Source organism: Montipora capricornis, chromosome 9 (assembly GCF_036669925.1).
Source record: "Montipora capricornis isolate CH-2021 chromosome 9, ASM3666992v2, whole genome shotgun sequence".
NCBI lineage: Eukaryota > Metazoa > Cnidaria > Anthozoa > Scleractinia > Acroporidae > Montipora > Montipora capricornis.
In genome coordinates, this window is record NC_090891.1 from 2590136 (window position 1) to 2617635 (window position 27500).

The 27500-nt window shown below is 39.7% G+C and overlaps 2 protein-coding genes across 4 annotated transcripts in view; both read left to right on the forward strand.

Moving 5' to 3' along the window:
* Positions 1 to 3283: 3283 nt before the first annotated feature.
* On the forward strand, positions 3284 to 7599 carry LOC138015962 (zinc finger protein GLI2-like). Of its 3 annotated transcripts, none has more exons than XM_068863109.1 (3): positions 3284 to 3481; positions 5021 to 5536; positions 6625 to 7599. In XM_068863109.1, exons 2-3 carry the CDS (start codon positions 5021 to 5023, stop codon positions 7321 to 7323), a joined length of 1215 nt encoding a protein of 404 aa, XP_068719210.1. In that variant the 5' UTR covers positions 3284 to 3481; the 3' UTR covers positions 7324 to 7599. The 3 variants fall into 3 exon arrangements, with proteins under 3 accessions (XP_068719210.1, XP_068719212.1, XP_068719213.1); XM_068863111.1 differs by having other exon boundaries at positions 3398 to 3551; XM_068863112.1 differs by lacking the exon at positions 3284 to 3481 and adding an exon at positions 3875 to 4927.
* A 5688-nt stretch (positions 7600 to 13287) lies between these two features.
* The window catches only part of LOC138017116 (chromosome partition protein Smc-like), a 31727-nt gene continuing 17514 nt past the window's right edge, over positions 13288 to 27500 (forward strand). The window contains exons 1-10 of the mRNA XM_068864312.1: positions 13288 to 13306; positions 15097 to 15167; positions 15718 to 15779; positions 16941 to 17004; positions 17990 to 18033; positions 18766 to 18820; positions 19855 to 19892; positions 20016 to 20058; positions 21547 to 21578; positions 23622 to 23676. Of these exons, the coding sequence (XP_068720413.1) occupies positions 13288 to 13306; positions 15097 to 15167; positions 15718 to 15779; positions 16941 to 17004; positions 17990 to 18033; positions 18766 to 18820; positions 19855 to 19892; positions 20016 to 20058; positions 21547 to 21578; positions 23622 to 23676 (483 nt within the window). The remainder of the gene's footprint in view (positions 13307 to 15096; positions 15168 to 15717; positions 15780 to 16940; positions 17005 to 17989; positions 18034 to 18765; positions 18821 to 19854; positions 19893 to 20015; positions 20059 to 21546; positions 21579 to 23621; positions 23677 to 27500) is intronic.

The window sequence follows — 27500 nt, forward strand, 5'->3', positions numbered from 1 at the left end:
TTCAAGCTAACCACGGAACTGTCCCAAAAAGTGCATTACTCCCACAACCAGGGAATCAAAATCGGCGTAAATAAAGCATTACTGCTTATGTAAATAAAAGAAGCTTTATTTTCAAAATAAAATTTTGTCTTTGAAGTAACCAAGACTTAATTCTGTATGAAGGTGATTCGAATTTTTAACGCGAAAACAGTAAAAATACCCTATTTAAGAGCCTGCTGACGCGTAAACAAGCACGGTGACCCCATTTTTTTTATTGCATTTTTTTAATGTTCATATCATGAATGTTAATTATGCCAAGTTTCCAAAAAAGTTTGATAGTAGAACAATTTCAAGGGAATCACCTTAATAGATCAATCTATGTTAGTCAACAACTTACGCAATACCACGCAGTATAATTAACTGGATCATTGATTTTTTTGTCTAATCGATCTCAAAGAATCAAAAATTAGCAAAAGGTTGTTTTTCCGAGTGCTGGGAATCAGTCCCCTCCGGGGTACCGAAGGGTACCAAATTAGGTCCATCGGTTTTTGATGTAAACACACCACATTTATGGAAATTTGTCGATGACACAATAGAATCCGAAGTTGTTCCGAAAGGGAATACCAGTAATGCGCAGAGTCTAGTTAATCAGCTTAGCTAGTGGTCTCGCGCAAATAGAGTGCAACTCAACCCTGACAAATGCAAGGAACTCCGAATCTCGTTTGCCCTGAATCCGGTTGAACTGGATGCGGTTATTATTGATGGAAAAGAAGTAGAAGTTGTGAGTACCGCCAAGTTACTGGGCCATATTATAAGCGTCAACCTAACTTCGAATGTGCACATTGAAGAAGTGTTTAAGAAAGCTAGTAAGCGATTGTATTTCTTGGCACAGCTTAAACGCGCGAAATAACCGCCAACAGATCTAATTCTTTTTTACAATACGTGCGTGAGGTCCGTAATTGATTATGCCGTTCAGGTAATTGACAACACCTTATCGCAGTATCTCATTAACGAACTCGTTCGCACCGATAAAAGAGCGATCTCAATTATTATGCCCGGCACGAGCTACAATAATGCGTGTGAATTTCTTGGCAAAACACCCATAGGGGATCATATTGATTCATTATGTGATAAGCTTTTTCATAGCATCGCATCAAATAAAGACCATTGGTTGAACAGCTTACTTCCTCCATTATATAAGAATCCAAAGTACAACTTAAGAAACTATCACCCTTACGAAGTGCTACATGTCCGCACCAATAGGGTAAAGAACTAGTTTATTCTCGCAATGGCCCGCAAAGCGAATCAATTTTAGAAATATATGTAATTAAGGTTTTGTTAAATTAGTTATTAGTTACTAGATTCTTTTAGATATAGTTAGCATCTGTACTACATTTTAGTCGTTATTGTAAAACTTTTTATTGTGCAAATTAGTAGCCTACGGGCTGCGATGTGATTATAATAAACCTTACCTTTACCTCTATTGTAGGTGACAATGCGTCATCATCTCTCGGCACAACGCAGAAAATAGAGGTGAGTGAGCTTTATTTATCTGACTGTCCACAAAATGAATTTCGTGAGGAAACATCGCAATTTGAAGTTTTTATGGAACGTTTTCCTCTATCACTTGAATCGGCCGTTACAACTGTCTCAAAATAAATAACGTGACGTCACGCACTCTCGCATCCTCAAATAATTCGTTGTTTTCCTTTAAAAGTAACTTAATCACATCTAGTCCTCATTCACAGCACAACTCACTCCTTTTATCATCTGGAAGGCAAGAGATCATCTCTCACGAACCAAAATTTAAGAAATCATTGACATCTCCGAGATTAAAGTTAGCTAAGAAATTTCCAGTTTTTTGTAGAATAATATTTTTATTTCATCGTTAGGTTAAAGTGTCTTTTATTTGTTCTTATTTATTCGATTTTCCTTTATCACGTGATTAGCCTTAGATCACAGTTTAGAATGTTATTTTGGTAGTTTTCTGTTTATTGTATGTTCGAGCTAGTTCTAAGACATAAGAGTGAGAACACTCAGCCACACGGCTTAAGGAATTCGCATTCACAAAGTTCTATTTCCTGTTTCGAATCGAAGAGTTCAAGTTTTTTATTGCTACAGCAAGTTCCAGTGAGTTCAATAAACTGTGCGTATTGAAATATCAGTTGCTGAGACGTGGGCTCAACTGTAATAACAGCTATTGTAAACTCTACGAGTTTAATTGGCCACTACACTTCACTGTGTAAATAGTTTGTCCTGAAGTCAAAATAGATATGTCTCGTTTCTGAGGAAACGAAACAAAACTAAGTAGTGTTTCGTTTCCGGACTGAACAGCTCTGGGGATGATGAGAAATATGCCCCATTCGAGCTCTATCCCCTTGCCTGCTTCTTCCGAGTTACCAAGAGTACCTATTGGATTCCTAGGCTCTTTTCTTTGTTGTTTTCGGATTGGTCCACCCATCATTACCCCTGGGAAAATCCATTTTCTGCGCCTTCAATACCACCCAACTCAGTGCCCTCGGTTTTTGTGTGACATGTACCACAGGTAACCGAGTTTACGCTCACGGAGCGTCTAGTTATATTAGATTGACAGACACTCACCCGGGTCCGTAGTCATGGTTGCTTACCATTTACAAGCAGAAACCGGTTGGTACTAGGTTTATTCAAATGGTAAGCAAAAAGTCCCGAATGGCAAATTCAGTTGGGATCGGCGTGTGCCATTTACACAATGCGTTCAAGTTTACTTACAGAAAGGGTCTGGAGACACGTTTTCCGTTTGGAAATTCCGTTTGGGAAATTTGTACTACCTTTCAAGAAATCCTGTTTTCTCCGGAAATTTTCCGTTTGGGAAGACCAAAATAGTCTTACCATTTACATTCCAACCGAAATTTCCGGATCTTTTTGGTAAAACAACCATATATGGTATGCAAAAACAGCCGACCCGCATCACCCCTGCCGCTTACAGCGTTCGACCCGCAAAGAAGCCGAGGAAATGTGAGTGCGCGGCTGTATCGCAGGCTACCAGCTGGTATACGATATACGGTTACTTGTATGTGTGTACTGTAAGGACCCCGAAGCTTGAGCCAGGCCTTTGTCAGAGCGAATCGATTTGCTTTGCGAAAAGCTTACACTGGAAACATGACCCTCACAAATTAATTATGACTCGGAAATGGAGAAAATGAGGAAGTTCCTTTTAGATCATTGACCTAAAATAGCTCTTCGCGTATTGCCGATCTAGACGGGAACAAAGAAAGACTTCCAACCTCAATATGAATGAATCATGGTGTAAATTCTTGTCATATTATTAACACCTTCAGCAGATGTCTTGTTGTTTACGAGTTTTACCCCCAGAATAAGCTTATCTCCGCGCGTGATGAACACGCACGTGATCCTGCCAAAGGAGCGGCTGCCAAGGCATCGAACGCCATGATGAGTCCTTCCATTTCGAAAATTCCACTGAAGGAATATACTTCGATCAACTGTCAAAATAAAACAGTTAGGGGTAAGTGCTTAACACTTCCAACTCCTTTTTACTGTAAGCGAAACGATCCAGCATCACGTACGGTTTTTAGGTGAGTTTGACGTGATCAAAATTGCGTACATTTTTTGAAAGTCGAGTGACCTAATGTAATTATTGTATGCATATGTCCTTTGATGTCCTGTGGTCTAAAACTATTAACTTATGGTTTGGCTGTAAAAGCGATATTGATCGCCATGTTGTTTGTAAGCTGTACCACTAGAACTTCTCAAAATCATGCAAAGTCTGTTCGAATGGGTTCCTCGTTGATGAATTAGCTTGGATCAAAATTACATTTTGATGGTCATTTGATTGTAATCTATGAGTGAAAAGCGGGCTTTACTGTGACTTACGCGCAGTCGGCTTCTATCATGAAAATTACGCTATTTGGTGGTACATGGAACAGTCCTCTTTTACTCTCATAATAACTGTTAGCTAATACTTTTCTTAAATAAAATTAAGCTTAATTTCACATTGAATGGTTTATATGAAAACACACACAAATCTAAGAATCATTGTAAGCCAGCAGAGTAGATTTTAAAGTAGTCGCATTTTGTGATATTTCACTGCTCATTGAGACATTAATAAATTGATTTCTTGAGTTTTTTTTTAAAATTAGGAAAATATTTAACTCTCCCACTTTAAGAAATTTCTTTTACTCAGGACTACTGTAAAACCATGATACGTTTGCCGGACGAAATGAAATTCGTAGGCTCTGCTTTGTGCATAACTACTGCTTATTCAGTAGGGGTGAGAGTTGTACATATATGTTCATAGAAAATATTATCCTGCATTTTACACTAATACATTTCATTATGCATTGGGGCTCTTCGATTATAAGAAAGGTTGAAACAATATGAGTAATTTGTACAATGGCTTATGCAGGAAATAACATGATCTAGAGTGCAAGTCCAAATGAATAGGCACAAGACTTAGTGGTGATTGTTTTGTAATCTCTTAAACCTTTTTATTTTTTCTCCAGCTTCCCAGCAGTCTGGAATCCTAAATCCTAATCCAGGGGTTTCATTAGAAGCCACTCACTGGCAGTATACTGCCATCTGTTTGGCAGAATTTGCTTCTCACTGCCAGCTGCTCTGCCTTGATTTTCACTCAAACCCTTGTAAAAGACAAGAAGGGCCGCTGCTTACATTGATTAGCCCAGGCATCTACTTCAAAAGTTATTGAAACCCCTGCTAATTGCATGCGCTCCAGTAGTCCGGATTTTCCCATCTGGACCCCGAGTAAGGACCGCTTTGAAATTTCGAAATATCACCTCATAGGTTCGTTTTGGATGAGAGGGGAAACCCGGAGTATTCGGGGAAACACCTCTCAAAGCAGACTTGAGAACCAACAAACTCAACCTACATGTGATGCCAAGTCTAGGAATCAAACCCAGGCTGCACTGCATCCAGTGTTCCACATTGGTGTGAGGTGATGGCTCCCTGTATGCCAGTTTTCTTATCATTTATTGCTTTTTAATTACTCGTGAATTACATTATGATTTTTTTCTCATATGTGTAACAGATGTCAGTTAAATTTAAAAATGGTGATCAGCGGCATTCCATCCATGACAGGAAGGATGATGAAAAGGAAGTTTTGGTCGAAGTGCAGCTTGATACAAAATGCCCTAATACCTTAACCATAGAATCAGCAGTTTCAGCAGCAGTTTCTGAAATGCTAGACCAGGGAGATATGACCTCTGTCATGACAAGTCTAGCGAGTGAAGACTCAGTTTTGCATGGTTCATCAGTTCTTAACGAAACAGAAGCCATTGCTTCATCAAGCGATTTGGAAAGTCCACCCTGTCTCTCTGATGCACCAGTCTCAACTGATTTATTGTCTGATTCTAACGTGATACACTCAACTGTTGGACTGCTTCACCAGCCAGTTGTCTTGACTTCCTCTGTCTTGCCATGCGTGTTGACACATGTCCAAGGAACACCAGAGATGCTCACTGCAGGATTGCATGAACAACCTGGTCAGGAAGAACTTTTAATGGTCAAAGCTGAAGGTAGAGAGGTTCTCGAGCCTTGTGTTGTGGTGAGTTGTAGTTTCTTTCTTTTTTTTTTTTTCATGGAAAGGAACAGAAAACTTCAGGGCAAAACTCTTGGAAGAGGCTTTTGAGACTAATTTTATTAATGCGCTTCGGTCATTTAGTGGTTAGCCCACCGGTCTCCCGATCCAGGGGGTCGCTGGTTCAAGGGCTACAATTATGGTCAAAAGTTGTTGGGAAGGGTGTGCGCATCACTTCACTTCACACCTGATTCGATTAGTCTAACTATTGGCTGTACTATTTGGGAAATACCATGCTCTTGTGCCCCCCCCCCCCTCCCCCATATTCAATGTTGGAGGAAAAGTCACCATTTTTTTTGTGGAAAATCCAACATTGATAAGGGGGAGGGGGTTATCGCTAAAGTGATGCTACCTTCCCAAAACTTTTGTCCATGATTGTCTGAAAGCAATTTATTGTAAACGGAAGGTATGAAGTGGTTATTCTCCATAATTATTACGGTTTGATGCATTATCTTTTTTGTTGTTGTTATTAATTGGCTTTTGAACAAACAGGCCCTGGTGTATAAATAGGTATGGCCGATATACTGCTAGGGGATAACCCTGCAATGGATTAGCATTCCATCCAAGGGGAGACTGTCTAATCGACATGGGTGGGTGGGTCGTGGATCCGAGATCCTCCATGTATACATGTCATGTATACATACTTTAACCCTAGCCCTAACCCTAAACCTAACCCTAACCCTGGAGGGCAATTGCAAATTTGGACTGAATTTGGACTAGCATCAGCTTTTATCGATCAAGTCATCCAACACCTTGAACAAAAATGTTTGTTTTGCTCTTGTTTTCTCTGTGACTTGAAAGGGCAGAATGACCACTTTTGACCTAAAACTGATGCAGGCCTTTCTGCTTTTGTTATCCATATCATCTCAATGTAACATTAACTAGACTGCATTTACAAAAGCAAAGGGGTTGGCACCAAAGCAACATGTTGACTGCTGGCTTTGCTTTGGTTAAAGGCCTAGTAACTCAGCTACAATGCTATGAATCTGGCACTTTTTTCTTACCCAATAATCCAAGAATCTTCCTAAACTTGTTATTTTTTGTTACATCATCAGTTTACAACATCAGAGGCAATGCAAAGCAGCAAATCATCCGAAAAATTAAGTTCATCAGCAGCAACAGATGTAGTTGTCACAGGTCACCCAACTGGGCTGACATACTTGCGGCAGATTTTTGATCAAGACCAAGTCAGTTCCCAAGGTCAAATAGTTTCAGTGTTGCCGCAAGGAATGACATCTCCATTATCACCAACTTTACCTGAATTCCACCAGTGCAAGTGGGATAATTGCGGTGAGCACTTTCTGTCTCTGGATGACCTTGTTTGTCATGTCAATGAATACCACATAAGAACTGATGCTAGTGAATACAGCTGTCTATGGCAGGGGTGTCCACGAAATGGAAAGGGCTTCAATGCCCGGTACAAAATGTTGATTCACATGAGAACACACACCGGGGAGAGACCACACACCTGTACCCATGAGTCTTGTGGGAAAAGCTTTTCAAGGTTAGAAAACTTAAAAATTCACACGAGATCACACACAGGAGAGAAGCCATATGCTTGTCCAGTGGCAGGCTGCAATAAACGGTATTCAAATTCAAGTGACAGGTATAAACATACCAGGACACATTCAGAGACCAAACCATATCACTGTAAAGTGGCGAACTGCTTTAAAAGATATACTGATCCAAGTTCATTGAGGAAACATTACAAGACCATCCATGGAAAGGATCTTGTTTCAGAAGAACAAGAATGAGCTTATGTAGAAGTGTGTTTTAAAATTAAGTATGTATTGTAAGTGCAAACTGCCGGCAAGCAAGCACTCTTAAGGTTGGGTTGAAGGGATGAGAGGCAATATTTGGCATTGGGGCTTTCAAACCATCTTTGCTATCCGTGCTGAGTTTTAATTATGTTAGGAGCTGTTTTTTCATAGCCATAATAGAAATTTTTGACTTTTTTGTAATCAAGTTCTTTTGTCACATCACAGCCAAATTCTGAAAAATAAACTGTCCCTCTGAAGTCTGTCAAAAAATTGCTGCAAGTTGGCCAACATGAAAAAATACAGGGTCAACTAAATCCCAAATTTCAAATCCCAATAATATTATTATGCTTACAGCCATGGTGTTGTTCAGTGATCAGAATTTGGTTAAATTGTTGACGAAAGTTGGATACAGTGTTTAGAAGAAACAAAAAGAATCCATAGCGACCAACATTTGAAGAGATATTGTATACAGGTGGTCATTATATTTTTAATGGACAAAAATTGGAACATGAACAATGGGGAATCCAGAACAATGAAAAGTGAAGTGCACAAAAAATAGGCAACAAAGAGCACAGCTCTCATAAAATGCAGAATTGTGTGTAATTCATAAGCATCCTAGAGACCATAGGCATCCTTTTTTACCGGTCAGCATTCTGCCCCAAGAGGCTAAGGAATAACTTTAAAAAGAGAATCCAGGAGCTCCTTTTGTATATGTACAAAAATTGGGGAGTGTGGCTGCAGAGTTGACTGTGGAGACTTAATCAATATTTGTTTTTATGGGCCACAGACCACTCACTCAACCTCGATACCCACCCCACTCCCCCAAACGTGTGACAACCACTTTCATTGGGTGATCTATAATAAGGGAATAACATGACTTTTTTCGGGAATATTGTTTATTTGCGCCCGCGTAGTGTCATTTGCAATTGCGGCCCGAGCGCGAAGCGCGAGAGCCTCAAATGACACTACAAGGGCGCAAATAAACAATATTCCCGAAAAAAGTCATGTCATTATCATTATTATCAATAAACAAGGCCAAGTGATATCAAGAATGCGAGTTTTAGTAATACAAGCTAAGTGAATAACGAATTCAAAGTCACTTCAAATCATCATGTAAGTGTTGATTGAACAAGCTGTTAAAGAATCAACTCAGTCCAGTGAACTTATTTAAAATTACCGAAAAAATGCGTAAAATCGTCTGTAAATAATAGGCATATCACAAAGTTGAAGCAAGAACCAATCAGCTGTAGGGCTGATAATTCATTAGCAGCCCGCTGTCAGTCTTTTGCGGCCCGCTGAGCTTGTGTTTTGAAGAGCCCGATTTTCTATTTGGCCGCGTATATTGATAGTAATAGGTCTTAAGTATTGGTTTTGTGTTTTCTTCAAAATTAAGATTGTTTTATCAGATTTGGTTTAAATTTGAAGTGGACAAACATGTGAAAGAAAGGGTATTTTGCTTTAGGTTTGGCTGGGATAACAATCAATGTACCTTACACAGAACGGCTTCATGACCCAAGAGAAATAAAATAGTATTATAAACAAATTATATCTTTGGAAATCTGCACTGACCATAAATATCAGTACTTACCTTTGTCCTCTCTCAATAAACGTAATCTTCAGGGCTCAGTTGTTCAAAAGGCAGGTTAAACTAACCTCTGGTTAGGCCTAACCGGAGGTTAAATTTCCTAACCGTGAGTTTGTTAACTCGCTGTTAAAATTGCGTTGTTCGAAGTGCGGTTAGAGGACAGGTTAATTAATCTCGGGTTAAGCGCGTTTAACCCGCGGTTAGCATCCCATAATAAACTATTCGTACAATGTTGCCATGGTGAGGAAATGGCTTCCTCAGCTATCTCACGCAAAGCTCGAAAACAAAATTTTAGCGCTTCAGAAATTGCCGTGTTGACGGAAAGAGTTGAAGAAAACCTGATAAAGCGGGGCTGTTTCACAATTAAAGCCCGAGACACATCGGTAATGACCCTGGAAACGGTGGACTTATCCACACCGAAGGTGTCGCCTATAACTTGTAGGAAACTTCCACTGGCTTAAAGGTGATGTTACACGAGCCGATTTTTAACGCCGATTTTTAATCCATGTTACACGAGACAGCTTTTAACGCAACCACCTTAAAACCTGAGGGCAATTAAAACTTGATGGAGCGACGGTAAGGCGTGATTCCGTCGAGTGTTGCGACTGATATCACCGGCAACAAGATTGGTAATAAATAAAATAGACTCTCGTCGAAAGCGGTAACGAGCACGCAGCTCTTCGTCTGTGAAATCGTCGATTTCACACTAAGTTCCGGCTCTAAATCTCCTTTCCCGTCGCCTTCTGCGTAAATCACAAAACAACAAGTCCGCCATCTTTATTCCTGATTTAACTCAGTAGAGTTTAACAATTTAACCCTGCTCGCTCGGTGGGTTAAATTTAACCCACCGTTTAACCCGAGGTTAGTGTTAACCTTCTGTTGAACAACGCAACTAAACTGCGCTTAAAATTTAACCCAGGGCTAGGCCGTTTTAACCCTGGGCTTAGACTGAACTCTCTTTTGAACAACCGGGCCCAGAATAATAATTATGTTGCATGCACCTTTCAGTCGTTTACCCCCATTGGGGGATTGGGCATACCCCTGGGGAAAACCTGTAAAAGTTCCACAAGTTCAACATACCACTGAAAAGACAAATGCAGAATTCATCTCGTAGAGCACCTTTTTCAAGGAAATGAACCCATGGTACCTGGGTGAAGTTAATATTATCTGGCAGATTATGGCCATGAAGGTATAGAATAAAGTGGTTTGCCGATTGGTATCTAAAATGCTGTTACTAGTTATTGACTTGATTGTCCAACAAAGACGTCACGTTTTCAGTTGTTTGTCATGATTATCGGGCATTGATAATATGCTTGATTTTCACATGACAAGACAGCGGTCATGGGAGTGTCCATTCGCAAATTTAATCACATGCTTTCGAGTGCCATTTGTTATAAAGAAGCACGAGTAAATTCACTCGCCTACGAGCTCGGAGGATTTTGTTAGTCTGAAAAATTACATAAAAAATGCTGTGATTACTTATTAAAAATATACAAGGAAAAAAGGAAGACAGCAAATCAAAACAGCACCCATGTTGGTGGCATAAACTCGTACTTCTGGGATCAAGCTCCAGTACACTTTTGCAGAATGTTCTTTTTTTTTTTTTATTACAAGCCATGTCTGGTGATCACGGAAGTGAAAACCAAGAAATAACTACGGGAGTCAGGACAGCTTAGCGGTTATCATGAGCCGTGCCTTCCACCTCTGCGACCCGGGTTCACCCCTCTGCCCCGAGGTCGTATTTGGGCTAAGTTGCAGTCAATCTCAATCTGACTCCGAGGGTTTTTCTCCGGGCACTCCGGTTTTCCTCCCTCATTAAAATCACCTCTCAGTCAATTACATCCGGCTGCAGGCGGATACTCTAGATAGGAATAAACTCTGGTATCCTTTCATTGAATTGAATGAATAAAGTTCAATTAAATGAAATCAATCTCGTGCTTGACTGTCGCTCCTCCCCCCCCCCCTTCCCCCTCCTACGATGTTGTTAAAAGGAAACAGTTACACGGGATATTTCATCCACGGAGACCCAGGGGCAGATAGTGGGGAAGAGCGAAATAAGAGCTCTTATTTCTCTCGTCTTATTTTTGCTCGCCCGCTCCGATCTTGTCCACGTCCCCACTGTCTGCCCTTGGGTCTCCGAGGATGGGAATGTTTGGGACTTACGGAGCGCAAATTCATTTATATTCATGTCCCAAGAATTTTAACCTGTAGAAGCCCGGTAAGGAAGGGGGGGGGGGGGGGTACTCCCAGAAAAATTGGGTGGGGTGCTCGGCCCTCTTCTTGCAAACCTTACCCTATTTCAGACCAAAATGTATGGTTTTCCCTACCCTATTTCAGACCTGACCAAAAAAAATTTTGATACCCTATTTCAGACCAGGAGCCGACCTATTTTAGCTGTTACACGGTTAGCGTAACAATTTGAGAAGGGCTTTTGTTGACGGTCTGATCGCCTGATGATGAGGAAGTAGCTTCTCCTGAAAAACATACCTAATTTAAGACTTGAGTGCATAAACCATACCCTATTTCAGACCAATATGGTCACAATGGACACCCTATTTCAGACCAAAACGGCTAAAAAACCATACCCTTTGGGGCCGCAAATACCTTTATAGCCCATATAAGGGAGTGCCCCCTCCCCCCACTCCCTCGGGGAGAAGCTTTGCCCTCGAGAGAAATTTTTCATCTATAAAGCGCTGCAAACAGAGGTTACTAAAGTCAGACGAGGTGAAAAGAAATAATCTCAAGGGAAACATTTTATAGCGGTTTATAAAATAAAAAATACAAGGATTGGTATGGATAATATCATTGTATCGTGATTGGCCCACAAAGCGTCCCCATTCAAACGAATCCTTATAATTGCTTTCACGACCAGCAACATATTTTTAAAGGAAACAGGTACTAAAATCGGCATAATAGAATATTTCAAGCTTCTACTCCTTTTATTTCTGGAAAAACCATGTTTTTACTTGTGACGTGCACCGTGTTCAAGGTTTTAGCCGAGTTCAGTCGCATAACAAAGGCGCACCACCTAACGCTTTCAATATAGAGGTAAAAAGAAGAGCAATCGAATTTAAGGCGAGATTAGCTCTTTTTAAAGCTTGTACTTGTATGTATATTTGAAACGCGGGTTATTAACAAAAGGGGCAAGTGATCCTCGCTCGAGCTCTTATCCGCACAACTTAAGCAGTTGTCTTTTATCGTTGCCACCTGAAACATTCACGTAGCTCCAACGCGATTCGAACGCGAATTTTTCAGAGACATTTGCCTAACCTGAAATTGTCCAGATAGGTGTGAGGATCAATTCTCTCTTTCGTAAACTCAATTCTTGTTGGACAGGAAAATGACACCAATTTGGGAAAGTAACAGATGCTAAGATCCATCGTATGTACCTTTTCCTCATTTTCCCTTTTCCTTCAGTTTAAGGCTCGAATGACCAAAGGGCTATTGGTTTATGCAGTTTGGCTCTACAAACGCGAAGCAACGTAAGTTACAGAATGGAGTAAAATAATTACAAAAAAACCCAATGGTTTCCTTGTCTATTTGCAAACATTAGCGCGCGCAAAAATTCACTCATTTTGCGTGTGCACAGATGGTGTAGCGTTAATCTATCTATTTGCAGACGACCTGAGGAAAGAGATGCGGAGAGAACAAGTAAATTCTTATAATTATTCAGTATTCAATTTGGTAACTGAAGTTTATTCCTTGTTGGTAGATCACTTAACTTTTCAATTAACTGTTCTTGGCAATTGACCGTCGTCAACCAACTGATGCCATGTTTGACTGAATTCAAACATAAAGCGATTGGAAAGGAAACCAACCTATCTTCCAGCGACAGCCCGAAATTTAGCACCTGCGCTGCAAATTTTGGATGTAATTCACAGAGGTAATACACCGACGACGTCCAGTATCCGGTGTTTTAGACTCGTTCCTTTCAAAAGAACTCTGACGGAGTAAATAGGTAAGCTTTACCTTCAAAAGTTTTAGTTTTCACTTAGGCCATCAGCGTAAGCTAAAACCAAATTGATTTCTAAGCAAAACAAAAAGTGTTTTCTCAAAAAATTGAGATCAGTTGTCTGCCGTAATGTGACTTTATGACGAAGGACACGCCTTATTTCACCCTGCCAAGCAGGGCATTGAAGAATTTTGCATTCCCTTTCAACCATATGTAGGATGCTAGGATAGGTAAGCTTGGGATGACACATACGTTTCACGAATTTGAGTTCTGCGCGCGCGCAATCGCGCGCGCAGATAGTTTACGTCACAAAGAGACTTGTTAACAAGACTTTGTTAGTATCGTGAGAAGTCTTGTAGTTGGTTTGCTGAGGAAATTTTTCGCAAAAAGCTTCAAAGCCGATAGAAAGTTTTTTTACAGTATGGAATCTAGTGACGAAGGTAATTTGATGTCTTATATTAATAGAAAATGATCAATCTCATTTTACGATCTAGGTTTCGGGGCGATCTTTTTTGAAATACTTCAACCACCTTACGAAATCTGAAATGAGTGAAAAAAAATTGAAACTTCTTCTTGATATAAAAAAATCGGGATTGAAGTAAAAACCTTATTAAGTTAAACTATTTTTTTTGTTAACTTTTTATTAAACACAGAAGATAAAGAAGTATGTATATTAACGCTAGGAGAGATTCACTAGCCTTACTTATAAAGTTAACACGCCTTGGCACAAAAATGGAGAAACATAACATTTTAGAGATCATACATTGCCCTTGCAAGGCTGAGGAACCCGGCTGAAATGATATTTTAGTAGATGAACAAAAAAAATATTTAGAGTAATTTAAAAAGCATTAAAGCATGCAGAATTACCGGCGGTATAGGTGATTGGCGTTTCATCATGCCGCTGATTATCCGTAAACGTTGAAATCGATTTTCCGCAAGAGCCACATCACAAAAATCCTGAAGCGCCCCAGCAAGTACTTGCGGCCTTTTATGCTTTCACATATGTGTTGAAACCCTGGCTTAGTGTATAACCTACGCTGAGCGCGAGGGCTACCTTGCAAGTGGGATAACCCTATCTGTCTTGTAACCGTTCCTTTAGGGGCAACTTGACTACCCTAGCTAGACAACGTTTTGCGAGTTTTCAGATCTTTATTTGCCTACTAGGTGGTTGTGGCACATCGAAAGTTGTCCCGGGGGTTGGGAAATCCTCCTTGTAAAATTTGGCATTTAAACGGGGATTATCTTTTACCATCTTTCTAAGGAAAACCTATCATGAAGGTTACCCGACTTCCTTGTAAACAGGCCCTGGCAGGAGCTCTTGACTGTAACGTACAACTTCATTGTATTGGTGGAACGGCGTTTTTACAGACCGAGTTATCTTTAGATTGATTTTCCGCGAAACCAGACCTTTCCAGCTAATCACAAGTCTTGCACGAGGAATTATTACCCATGGAATTGTGAATGGTCACTCTTGCAAGCCAAATTAATGTTATTTAAGAACTCGTCTAAAAATAGCTTGATCTGTGAAAATAGACCAAGTGTGGGTGTTTTAGGCCCCTGGTTATGGGATTCTGTTACGGATTTTAAAGCCAACCTCGTTCCCAGGGCTTTTCACCGCCGTAAGCCCTGGGACAGGAGGGAGAAAAGCCCTGCATGGGAGCGAGGTTGATTTAAAACTGGCTGCTCGTTTGTGGTGACCGGTGAGCAAGCTTTTACACTCGTGCTTCTCCTTTTTTCAAGCGATTACCCCGGCTACGGTTACTCTAGCGATAGGGTTATCTTCCTAGCGGGGTGTACCCCATCTATCTTATAAACGCTCCTCTAGGGACAACTTGGCGACCCTAGTTAGACAACGATTTGCTAGTTTTCAGACCGTTAATTTGGTCAGTAGGCGAGTGCGATTATCAAGCGCATTGAAAGTTCTCCCGGGAGTAGGGAATTACTCCTTCTAAAATTAGGCTTGCAAACGGACTCTCTTAATAAGGTAACCCTAACATGAGGATTATAAGAGTTATAATAGACACATACAATACGTATACATTTTCTTATTTAAGAAAAAGTAGAAAATTCGATTCGGTCAACGTAGGAAATTCACGGATAAACAGTAAAGAGAATTTGTACTTTTTATTAGAACACAACCGCATTGCGCTCCTCGAGTACAACATTAAATGGAATAGAAAAAAAAACAGATAATGAACTTTTTTTCGTCCAATTGTTCTGTTTGCTTTAGATCAGAAACCAAGTGACGAAAGTTATGAAGATCTCCTAAGGAAATTACAGCAACTTCAACAGCAAAACATGGTAATTTCCATAATTCTTGTTGATTCCTAACTTTTGAAAAAAGTAAAGAAAAATTTTTCACCTTTTTTTTAGCTTTTCATTTATATCGCGGTATTATCTATGTCACGTTAAATGATAACAGATTACAGGTGTTCTGCTGTAGAGACTCGTGGAAGGGGTGCAAATGATAACTGTTAATAGCGCAGTTTTCGTTTTGCTTGAGTGACGAATTTCTTCGGTTGATAATGTTGCCATGGTGACCAGCTTAAAATTTCAGTTAATAGACCTTTTTACCGATACGGCGCCATTTTGATTCCTGTTGTTTCGAATAGCAAATTATGGGATGCCCAGGGGGCAAATACATATTAATTTGCCCCCTGGGCATCCCATAATGTCTTTCGAAACAACAGAAATCAAAATGGCCGCCGTATCGTTAAAAAGGTCTATTCAAAAGCAAACTGCCGTGATTGGTCAAAGTATCAACTTTGGTTCTGGTTCTCCTTAAATCCGGTCAACTCATAATATTCATGATATGTTTCTATTGAATAACAATATTGATATCTTTCTACAGGCGCTGAAAAAGTCCTTGTGTCTAAAACAGAAATCAATTCAGAATATCAAAGATTTGGGAAAGTAAGTGAATTAGTATATTCTTAATACTTATCATGCAATTATTAATTGTTGCTTATATTGATATTTAACAATTAGACCCGTAGCCCGCAAGGGCTACGGGTCAATGGCCCACGAGGCGAAGCCGAATGGGCTATTGACCGGTGGCCCTTGAGGGCGAAGGGTCTAATTGTTTTAGTATCACCCAACTAGTCGGACAGAAAAGGTAATAATAAAGTTTGCAAATGCAAGTTGAAGAAATATTTATTTGGGAATAAAACGAAAGAAAACGTGACGCTTTTCGCTACTCGAGGACTATTACTAATAGTCCTCTAGTAGCGAAGCCAATCAAAATGCAGGATTTGCATTAGTCCACTAGTTGAGTGATACTTATGTGTTGTTATCCCATCAAGTAATCGTCTTGAACAATTGCAAAAAACTGTGAAAAAATCCTCGAGATAAGACTCTCTGTAAAGTTAAAAAAATTATCTGGATCGACTTTAGAGCCACTTCAAATTTGACAATTTTGTAAGGTAGCTCTGAGTCCGTGCCATATAACCTTTTTAAACTTTGCTAAGATTATCAATTTAGCCTACTAACAACTTTCCAGCACTGAATAACACGAGGGTAACCGAGATGGTTCTAATTTCAGATGTAAACATTAAAAGACAACATACATATAGAGCCTTTTGAGTAGATGGGTCCTTTGTTGCTTTGATGACTTGTTGTGTCACAGTTGTGAGTGCATCTTGCGTTAAGCATTAATTCGAGTTCATTTGGTATCAAGACATTGCAGTTACGTTAGAAAATGTCGAAAAGTCAATCCTTTTTATAGTACACTTTCTTGAAGACGTTGAAACTGAATTGAGCCTTCTTAAGAGAACTGAGAATTGTTCACCTATCTGCTTTGTTGAAGGAAAGTGGCTGGAAAATAACCGACCCTGCCTGTTGACCACGGAATAAGCGCATTAGATAGCTACGACATTTGAAAGTTCGCTTTACTCTTGATACATGCTTAAGGGGTTAACAGCTATGATGGAGCACTGATTTGAATATGCGTTTCGCGCAGGGGAATTTGGAAAACTGAGTCGAAAACTCGAGCTCCAGCGGGTTTTCCAGGGAAGTTTTGAAGTTTTATCATTAAACGAAACGTTGTCGTAATTAATTTATTTTGTTTTCCTGCAGTCAGAAGAGAAATGAGGTTCGTTTGCTGGAAAGAAAGCACGAGATGGAAATGAACAGATTCGAGGTATGAAATACCTATCTCATATATACATAATTTGCCCTATTAGAATAAATTGCATGCTCTTGGAAGGCAGTGTATCACGACTTAAAATGCTGTTTTCTTACAAACACGGTGATCAACTTTAATAAAGTGTCAAGCTTAAGTCTTCTAACGTTGCGGCACTTATTGGGGGCATTGTACATAAAATCAAATCCAATGTTGGTTTTCTGAAGAGAGAGGAAAACTGTAATTTAATACCCGGAGAAAAACCTCTCGAAATAGGGTAGAGAACCAATAAACTCGACACGCACATGACGTCAAGTACGGGAATCGGACCCAGACCACACTGATGGGAGGCGAGTGCACCCCCGGCTAATGCTTAAAATTTTTCCGGCTGATAAGGACGATAAATTGTACAGAACCCACGTTTTACAATACTAAAATATTCACATCCCTGAAGGACGTCTTAGTGGGCCCATGGCCGAAGCCAGAAAAACATTACGACTGAGGCAATGTCCATGGTTAAACTCTCCTCGTAGGCATTTAGGGTGTTTTTGATGCCTACATTAAAGACAGCATTGGGATCCTCCCTTATCAAAAGAAAATCAGGAAAAATTGAATGACGGAAGCAAGTGCCTCGGATTGCCTCATACTGGCAATGATCGTCACAGTTATGAACGTAATTTTAGCAATTGCGTAGAAAAGCCTGAAAATTTTCAGGACTTCAAAGGGGTTTAAACCTCGCGATGCCGGTGCGACCCTCTAACCAACTGAGCTGTGAAGCCACTGATGTTAGGAGCTGGTCATTTGAGGATTCAAATGCTCCTGTGATGAACGAATCAACGAGCGAAATTATATATGAAAGGAATCATATATTGAATCAAGGTGAAGCAATGATCCTCGCAGTTATGAATATTTAGTAATTATTTATGACCCATTCTGTTGGTGTTGATACCCAGTTCGATTTCCCGCGAACTGTTCTGCAAACACATTTGATCCTTTCTTATAGAATGATATAAAGAATCAAGAAGCCCAACAGGAGCGTCTAACCAGGTAATGAGAGTTGTTTACAATCAACTAGAGAAATTTGTGAAATTTTGGTTGAATTGCGAGTTTTGGTTCGGTAAATTCTCCCTCACTCTCTATGAATCTGAAGATGACTGGGAATGGAATGGGTGCAAAAGGGGTTAAAATCATGCCGGTTTAATTTTGTTTCAATATCTTGTAACAAAATAGAGTAATGAGAGTATCCAGGAAAGGATTTAATTTTTACGGCCATGTCGAAATGGAGGAAATTAGAACGTCAAGGGTTCTCAGCAAAAGAGGAAAGAGAAATAAACCGTACGAATCTTTCCTGTGCTGCGTTTTAACAAGGTTAGTTTGATTGCAAGAGCATCTTCGCGCAGGCTATATTTGATTTGTTTTGTAAGGCAGCCGTATCTTTACGAATTGTTAAAAGAGTTTAGGCGTATTCCTTCGTCCTCTTTAACTCAGCCAACTGACCTAAGGTTTCGTCCATCAAAGTCATCAAATAACCACGCAGTGTGACACAGAACACACACTAAATAGGTTTTACCAAAATCATTGGACCCGAAGATGGGGGATTGGCCCTCTTTCGTCATATTCTCTTGGTACCGGCTATTCCAAGTGTTAGTTCGAAAGCAACGGTTTGTTCATTTAGAAAACCTTAACATATTTCAATTGTTCTGTAATCCTAAATCGAAATATGAACGAACAGATGAAGCCCGTCTACAGAACGCAATCTCTTTTTTGTTTTAATTCTAGAGAAATTGATGAGATTAAGGCACAAAGAGAACAAAAGAAAGGGAACAAGGAAGAGGTGAGAATGCTAAAGAGTATTCTTTATCAGATATCGTGAATTCAGTGAGTACAGACCTAAAAAGACCCTTCTCCAAAATGGCGGCAACGGATTTGAATGAGTTAAAATTGAACTGAATGAAAAACTGATACCAGGAATAGAAAGAGAACCTTTACTTTAGTAACCCTGCAAAGTTTCAGCGTATTAAGTGTTATATCAGCTGAGAAAATGTAAGTTGAAATTTGACAAATTTACAGACGTTTGTATGACTGTAAATTCTTCATCTCTTAACTTACATTTCCTCAGCTGATATTACACCTAATATGCCGAAACTTTGTAGGGTTTCTAAACTAAAGTTGCTCTTTCTATTTCTGGAATTAGTTTTTAATTCTTGGTTTACAAAACAATAGAAAATGGCCCCCACACGTTTGGCATAATAATAGAGTCAAATTCCCAAAATGACATTTTACTCCATTGTTCTGTTCACCAATATGGCTGCTGTGACGTCACATGCAAACCATCAATTGATCGTTAAAGAGGAGAGATAAAGGGAGTGACTTGCAAATTGCTGAGTTATAAAATACTAGACGCCTATCTGCGTGAACTCGGGCTTTCCTGACGTCCTGTGTCGTCAAATTAAAAATAAAGAATAAGACGTAGAGTAAAGATGTCAGCTAGCTTATTATTTATTGTTTAAGTTCGAGTGATGGCAATGATTCTCGTTATGTTCACTCGTGAGGTGAGCACTCGTAAAGTTCGCGAGCCGACCCGTTCCGAAAACACTCGACATCTGTATGTATGCGAGATTAGGTAAATGGAGTTGCATAAGCTACGATAAAGGCGCACAGAGGTTTCCAAAAAAAAAAAACTGTGACCTTATAGCGATTTTAACTTTCGTCTACTATTGAATAGAGATCAACGCCAAGTCGACTGAGCTTTCGACGATTGTAATATTCGTTACAAACTTTCCGCCGACTTCATTGTTGTAGGACGAGCAAGGCAATCACTAAACACATGCAAAAGGACTATATGCGTTCTCCTTTTTTTAATTACAGGTGTCGATCGATGAGGAAAGCGAAGCCGAAAATGGGAGGTAAATAAATATGCAATGACAATCATAATAAAGAAACCATGATTCATTGCTGTTGTATCTTTGATATATAACTTATTTACCAGTACAAATTTATGATTTTTAAATTACCGTTTGCTTGTGCAGAATCCAGCAACTGGAACTGGAACTTGACAAAGTGAATGTTGAAGTAAGTAGCGCGATCATGGTCTGGGGCATGGTTTCTTAGTGGGGAATACACCTTATTCAGTTCAAAATGGCCGCCATTTTGCTTGCAAATGAGGCCTTGTTGTCTCGTTTTTAAACTTAAAATTCAAGGCAACTAGAGCTAAATAAAAAAGCCAACAAAATAATTCTGAAATGGTGGCCATTTTGGAATAAGGTGTATTGCATAGTTAACTGGAAAAAAGAGAAAACGAGACGAGTGGGAAACTGGTATGAGACAAGGCTGCTTCATTCCTAGTGTTCAGAGTCTCACCGTTTCGTCGTTCTCCTTCGTTCAATATTCGCTCTATTTGCCAATAAGGAACCTTGTCTGACAACGAAAGTCGTTACCTTAAGATTGTTTAACATCGCACTACAGGCGGATCGCTTGTGTAAACGCAAACTGGACCAAAATTCGATCGGAATATTAAGAGTGGTCGCAGTGTGGCCCAGTGGTTAGGGCGCTTGCCTTGAGATCCGGAGATCCCGGGTTCAAGACCCGCTCTGACCACTCAATGAATTTGTTCCTGGTAGTCCCTGGTTCAACTTCCCAGCTGCACTTGTAAATAGCCAACTGGTTTGCCTCCGGCTAGTTGGGATTCTTAACAGTTGTTGTTGTTGTGTTCTGTTGTTTCGTTGATTGTTTCATTGGCCCTGAAAAGCCCCTGTGGGGAGCGGTAAATTAAGTATGTAATGTAATGCAATGTAAAGTGGTAACCAGGAGACCATGACAAGAAGCTTACAACTTCGAAAACGGCCCTTTTTCTAATGCCGAGTTATTCTTTATATTAATTATCATACGATAGCAGTCTTTTTCAAGAAATCATCAACCTTACATAACAAATGAATATGTAAGAAATTAAGAATTGTCACTCGTGCGAGCCGAATCGGAAATTATGTTCGGTGAAAACGCTGGGCTAGTATGTCTAGTATGAAAGTCTCCCTCTCATTGGTATGGTTTCCTGATGGCTGAAAGCGGTACTGCCTTTGTTATGAGAGAACTTTCTCATCTACACAGAAGTTTTCTTCCTATAAAGTTAACATGGACCTATTTTGGAGCGTCGTACTTTTTGTCTCGCGGTTCTCTGCAAACCTTTACACATGACATTGGAAAATTGTTGTATGGGACGCGTTGAAGACTACAAAGATATTTTCAACTTTTTACATTCTTGTTCTAACGAACTATTTTGTTTTGTGGTTAAAACAGAAAGAATTGTTGGTGGAAAAAAGGAATAGTTTGAATGCCAGTATACAGGTTTGTTTAATTACATTTTACCTGTTTCATTATTGCTCTTTAACGTTCCTCTTATTGTTATTTACGTAATTTTGCGATCGTTACTGAAATTTCGGTTGTGTTTATTGTGTTTTTCTGCAATATGAACTAATTTACAACACAATTGAAACTAGACGTAAAGACAATAAGCCAGTCAGTCAACAAGTTAAGTCACGCACTCATTTATTTTCTTTTCTTCAGATGACACAACGCCTGGTCGATGAATACAAGAGGTAAGTATGAACATAGGCAGCCCAAGTTCGCGCCACTAGAGAGCGTGTAATAATTAATTACTAGCCTGGGAAGATGACCTTTGAATGCAAAGCGGTCAAATTAACTCCACCAGATGAGGTACAGTCACTCGTAATGATGGAGCTGTTCGAGAAGCCGCTGTGGGGATGGGGTAAGTGTTGTACATGAAATGACTGGTCAAATTAACTCCATCCGATGAGGTACAGTCATTTCATGTACAACACTTACCCCATCCCCACAGCGGCTTCTTGAACAGCTCCATGTTTACGAGTGACTGTACCTCATCGGGTGGAGTTAATTTGACCTCGGACCCAAGCTCCGTGACCATTCACAAGATCATCAACTGTTAAATAGATCCTTCCACGGTTTTTGACCGCCATCTTGACTGGGGGGCAAACACGGCTAAATTTACAGTAAATGTATGGAATTTTGGCCGACTTTGAACCGCTGTAGGGCCGCTAAAAAGAGACAGATTTCCATAGTGATAGTGTCTTTCAAAAGACATTTATACTGAGATTATTTTCATGAAATATAAAGATCAGATTCAAGCTACAACGACCATAAACGAATTTTTAAGATTCCATACCTAACCCTTCTAAAACCATCGCGGCAAATTGCCGCGAAATTAGAAGCAATATGAAAAGATTTATTATTCGAATTTACGGACATCATACCTTCCTTAATGACCTTATTTTCTGTTGAATGAACGATATCAATAAAAGTATTTAAAATAGTGGCAAAAGATGGAAATCTGTCTCTTTTTAGCGGCGCTTCAGCGGTTCAAAGTCGGCCAAAATCCCATACATTTACTGTAAATTTAGCCGTGTTTGCCCCCAGTCAAGATGGCGGTCAAAAACCGTGGAAGGGTCTATTCATCAGCTATCGTGGAATCGGAAGCAGAAAATGCTCATTTCCAGCCAAGTGCGTGGGGATTTTTGACGACGAAACATTCACTGAGGTTCGCAAATGATGGGGCTTTAGCTTTGCATGAAAAAATCGCGGCTGGCTGACTACGGTCGAAATCTTAGTGTGCAGCCTTGACTTCGTCTTAGAACAGTGAAAACACGGAATTCCTGAAACGGTAAAATAAGCACCAAAACGCACAAGAATACACCAGAGGTGAGTCAGTTTTATTCATTTTATTGAATGAACGTTAAATTGAGCGTTTTTTGGGCTTCATAATAGACGGTATTTTATTTCCCATACAAAGTCTTATAACGCGTTTAAATTCTCAACGGCTGCCTGTAATGCAACACCGCTTGCACTCAAAGGTCATCTTCCCACTAGTAATTAATTATTACACGCTCTCTAGTGAAGCGAACTTGGGCTGCCTATGGTATGAACTTAAGTTAAACATCGAAAAACAACACCACTAAGTCAGAATGCGAGGGGACTATACTCACCGGTTCTAGTTGTAGTTTAAGGCCTGGGTGTAAAATACGTCAGGAAAATATGATTGATCGGCCATATCACCCACTAGATTGTCTGGAACAAGATGAAATCTCCATTGAAGATAAATAATATTGTCTTCATATTTGCCTTAAAGTGTAATATTGATCAGTTGACAAGTCACGTGATCAAAATTTTACACAATCGTAAATCAGCGAATTGGTGACAAATTTCATTGCTATATATACATAAATTAGCGTTTCTGATAGACGTCTAACATATCTAACTTCCTATGGTTGGAATGATCTTCTTCGAGTCTTAAAATTGGAATTATAAAGGTGACCTTTGCCCTCATAAAATTTTCTTAGAAATGGTGGACAGTCATTCCAAACTTGAAAAGCTGGAAATAGTTCATTTGCAAAAAGCGTTTTTATTTGATAATCTATGCTAAAACCGTCATCTACTCTTCAAAACGTGCTATTTTTCGACAAATGGTCACGTAACGTGTTACGTGACTAAGAAGATAGCCTAGAATTTCCAATTCCCATTTTCGTTTCACTGTCATTCACCACCAGTTAAAGCTCTTGGCACAGGTCTCAAACTATTTGAGTTTATCTTTTTTCTGTTCCTAACAGCGAAATAAATCGTCTAAAAGAAGAAATCAACCAGCTTACACTGATGTCAAAAAAGGTAATGGAAATCCACCGATAAATTTATCTGAGACCTATAAGTAAAAGTAAATCTACTCGTACTATGAAGAAAGAAACTGAAATGCGCGGTGGTTATGGATAAGCTCAGTTTGTTCACTATGCTCGCATTTTTCTAGTATTTCTGTTGGGCAAAAGCATTAACAACAATAAAAGTAAGGTGACACACGCTAACACCAACCCGGTGTGGCCAACACATCACACATGCGCAAAGCCATTTCACCCAGTCAATTAGCAGCCATGGACAGCTGTTTTGGCCTTTTGGGCCTCATCAGCATGGCGTAGCTAACATACCAGGCGGATGTCTTTAGCACCCCGGAGAGTTGATTGTTTTCAGAGAAAATAAGAATACCTTTTTTTTGTATGAGAAATACTGTTTATTATTTGCTGTGCTAAAACTATTAACTTGTACACGTTGTTGCTATACCTCTTTTACAATCTTTGCTAGCGTTGACACAATGTTAAATTGTTAGAGTTACTTAAAAGCCGCTGCATCATTCGCAGAGAATTTTGGTAAGAACATGCAGCATTTAAGTGAGGTATTTTAGTGGAGAAGCAAAGAGAGCGTAATGTACAAAAGCCTCTCTATGGAGCGAAAATATCTATTGTACAGGCCCCAGTTGTTCACATTATGGATAGCGCTATCTACCGGATAAATCACTATCCAGCGGATAAACACTAGCAAAACCAATTGAGTTATCCAGTGGACTATAATTTATCCGGCGGATAGCGCTATCCATCGTTTGAACAACTGGGGCCAGATGTGTTGCTCCAGGAAAGCACGCAATTTAGTTGCACGCCAAATTTTGGCCGAGTGTCCCCTTCATAGGCCACTTTCGACATATTAAAATAAATTTGGGGATGATATGCTAATATCTTTCACATTCATTGCAACTTGTTTCTATTGCTTTTGTTCTCTATGCCTCACCATCAAGTTGAATATTCATTTTTCAAAATGGCCTATTCGAAGCAATTGCTACCTATTTCTAACAATAAGTTAAGGCAATTATGGCTCTTGGTTAAGGGGGATGGCTCTTACCTACCAAACCGTTGCTCTGGACCCCTTCAAATAGCCATTTCCCTAATTCCTTTAACTCCACAGTTATCCTTTCTTGCCAAGTGTTTTCTATTTAACATTTCTTTGTCTGGTTCAAATCACAGCCACATTTGGTAAATTACGTGACCAAAACAGTAAATGCCTAAAAACTCAGCGAGTTAAATATGTTTTCCACAAATTTTAAACGCAAAAGTGTGAGAACATTCTAGCACAAAATCTGTAGCACGGATTTTAAAAGAAATCATTTCTCAAAATAATTATGACGTCATAAGGCCCTCCCTTGATAGACTTTTCAAAATATCAGTTCCATTTTTTGTGGAAATAGAAATTCCATGCTACAGTTTACGAAAAACGATGGGACAGTTCCCATCCGGTGAAAAAAGTGCCTCTTCCTTTCGTTTCCGAAGAGCTTTTACCTGTTTTACACTGAAACGCACAGCAGAGGACTGGGACTAGTTGCGCATGCGCTTTCTGATTGAAGTGATGTCACATTTCTATAGAAAAAGTTACTTCATAGAACCATCCATGGAACCATTTTGCAGGGCTCTTTGACTAAAAAGCTTTCTTAGCAACCATTGTCTTTCTGTAGTTAAGTGCCACCCCCCTTAAGGGCAAAGGTTGGCGTTATTTTTTGAAAAAGGTAAATGTAGCTGTCCTTGGGGACAGAAGTGTAGGGGACACTTTGAAATGCTAATTGCCTGTATTCCCAGACGCGAGTGATGTTGGAAGTTAGAGAGAGAAAGGGTACGCTTCGCGACGATTATAAATAATTGTCGTGTATCGAATTACGTACGCATATCTGATTGAAAACAACGACGACAATAACTGCAACAACTTAACCAGAAAATAAGTTCTTTTAGTTGAATGACGAGAAGCAATCACGCTGCACATTCAACATCAATCAAGTTCCCATTTTCTATTATTACATCAATGCCGTTCCAATCAGTTCGAGTAACGGATAGTTCGCCACATCGCTAACAAAAGAGCAAATCGCGAGCTACTTATAAGCCCATATATCTTTTAAAGTTTTCTTGTCCGTTGCCATTGCTTTGACTCCACGGTAAATAACATGTAGGCTTTCCACTCACATTCATGCGATCAAGTGAGAGCCTCCTATCTTCAAGAAGAAGTCCCGAAAAACACAAGGCGCGAAAAGCCCTGATAAGAACACCGAGGACTAGTGGTTCATAACCTGCGATCAGGCCCATTTTTAGCTTCGCCCATATGTTCTCTTATGTCGTCACTCGCTAAAATTGGGCCTGACCAAAAGTCTCTCAAGAATTCCGGACGGTCGGCCAAATTTTGGCCGACCAAACTCGTGATCTGATTGGCTGTTGAAATGCCGGAAGTGAAAATGCTATCGTGATTGCGCGGAGCTCTCGCGAACTCCTCGAGACTAATCCGCCATAAGTGTACGAAAAAATTTGCTCCCTTTTGTTCTTACAATGCCGTGGACGGTGCAACTTGATTTTATTTGTATAAATGGAGATATGCCATCTGAAACATCTCATAACTTGTCCAGAATCGGGTTTGAATCTCTGGAACGAGTGAAATTAGCGATTCCGTTGTCGAGCTCTGTGGCCATGGGGTTGAAAGTACTTTGGCACAAACTTCCCTGATGTTTTGAAAGCTAAATAGCTGGTTCTCAGTTTCAAATGGCAATGAAAGCCGATATTTATTGGTTTCCTGGATGAGACAAGGGACATATATATCAACAGGAGGAGATGCTGATAAAATCGCAAGTTACACGAATGCATGTTTTGAATATATCTGTGTATCAAACGGCGCCCTTTATTTATTTACTGTACGTGACACGGTTTGTTTGCACACTTCATAATATTTCCAGTTGATTTAACTTTAAACTCGCACTCCAGAAACTAAAATGGCATGTTTCCAGAGAGATCAATTGTACAACAATAAAATAAACTTTGCGAGTCCATCTTACTGTCCGTACTCCATCAAAAAATTAACAGCCAAACTTATCATGATTTTACTGCGCGCAATTCTAGAAATACAGTGTAACTGAAGATATTACGCGAAAAAATCACCAAAGAAACCTTCATGGGCAAACACGTTAAAGGAATAATGTATTTCTCTTTTTTTTTCTTTAAAAATCTATTGCCAAACCGTCCAACGACAAAATGCTAGGTTAACTCAATTACAAATTAAGATGTCAAGCTTAAAAGATTGCATATTCAGTGAAGTTCGGAGGGAGAATTACACCGGCCTTTGCCGCAATATAGTCGTCGAAAACATTCCCCATGCTTTAAATGTGTTTTTCTCAAATTAAAGCCAACGGTAACTTTCGAATTCGTTTACAATATTCCTCCCACGGTAATTAACTCTGGTCAAAACAAAATTGCGTGAATCTGCCGTCCAAGCGTGTATTGGTGTAATGAAAGTAAATTTGATTGGCCGATGAAGGACAAGTCAATCAATCAAAAAAAGTAGGCGGAAGGAATTTCGAAGAGGAATTTGGTCAGGCTCTGTTTTTCGTTTCGCCAACTCCACAACACGCGAAACTAAAATAGAGCCTGATCGCAGGTTAAGTGGTTCAATGAACCGCATTAAGGACGGTGCCTACTATCGTTATTGCGCATCTCAAGATACTCGGCTTTCCTATGCGTGGTGCTTATTAATACAGGGATATTTTTGTGAGGTTAAAAACTATGCGGAGAAAGCAGAACTTAGCAAGTGCTCTTGGTATCCAAATATAAAATTGGGGGTAACAAGGAATTTTTCAGAAAAGA

Excerpts from the sequence above, each read along its gene's own strand:
- LOC138015962 (XM_068863109.1), top strand. The coding sequence starts at position 5,021 with ATGTCAGTTAAATTTAAAAATGGTGATCAGCGGCATTCCATCCATGAC. Across the intron at positions 5,537-6,624 it reads TTCTCGAGCCTTGTGTTGTG|TTTACAACATCAGAGGCAAT; the intron begins GTGAGTTGTAGT and ends TTACATCATCAG.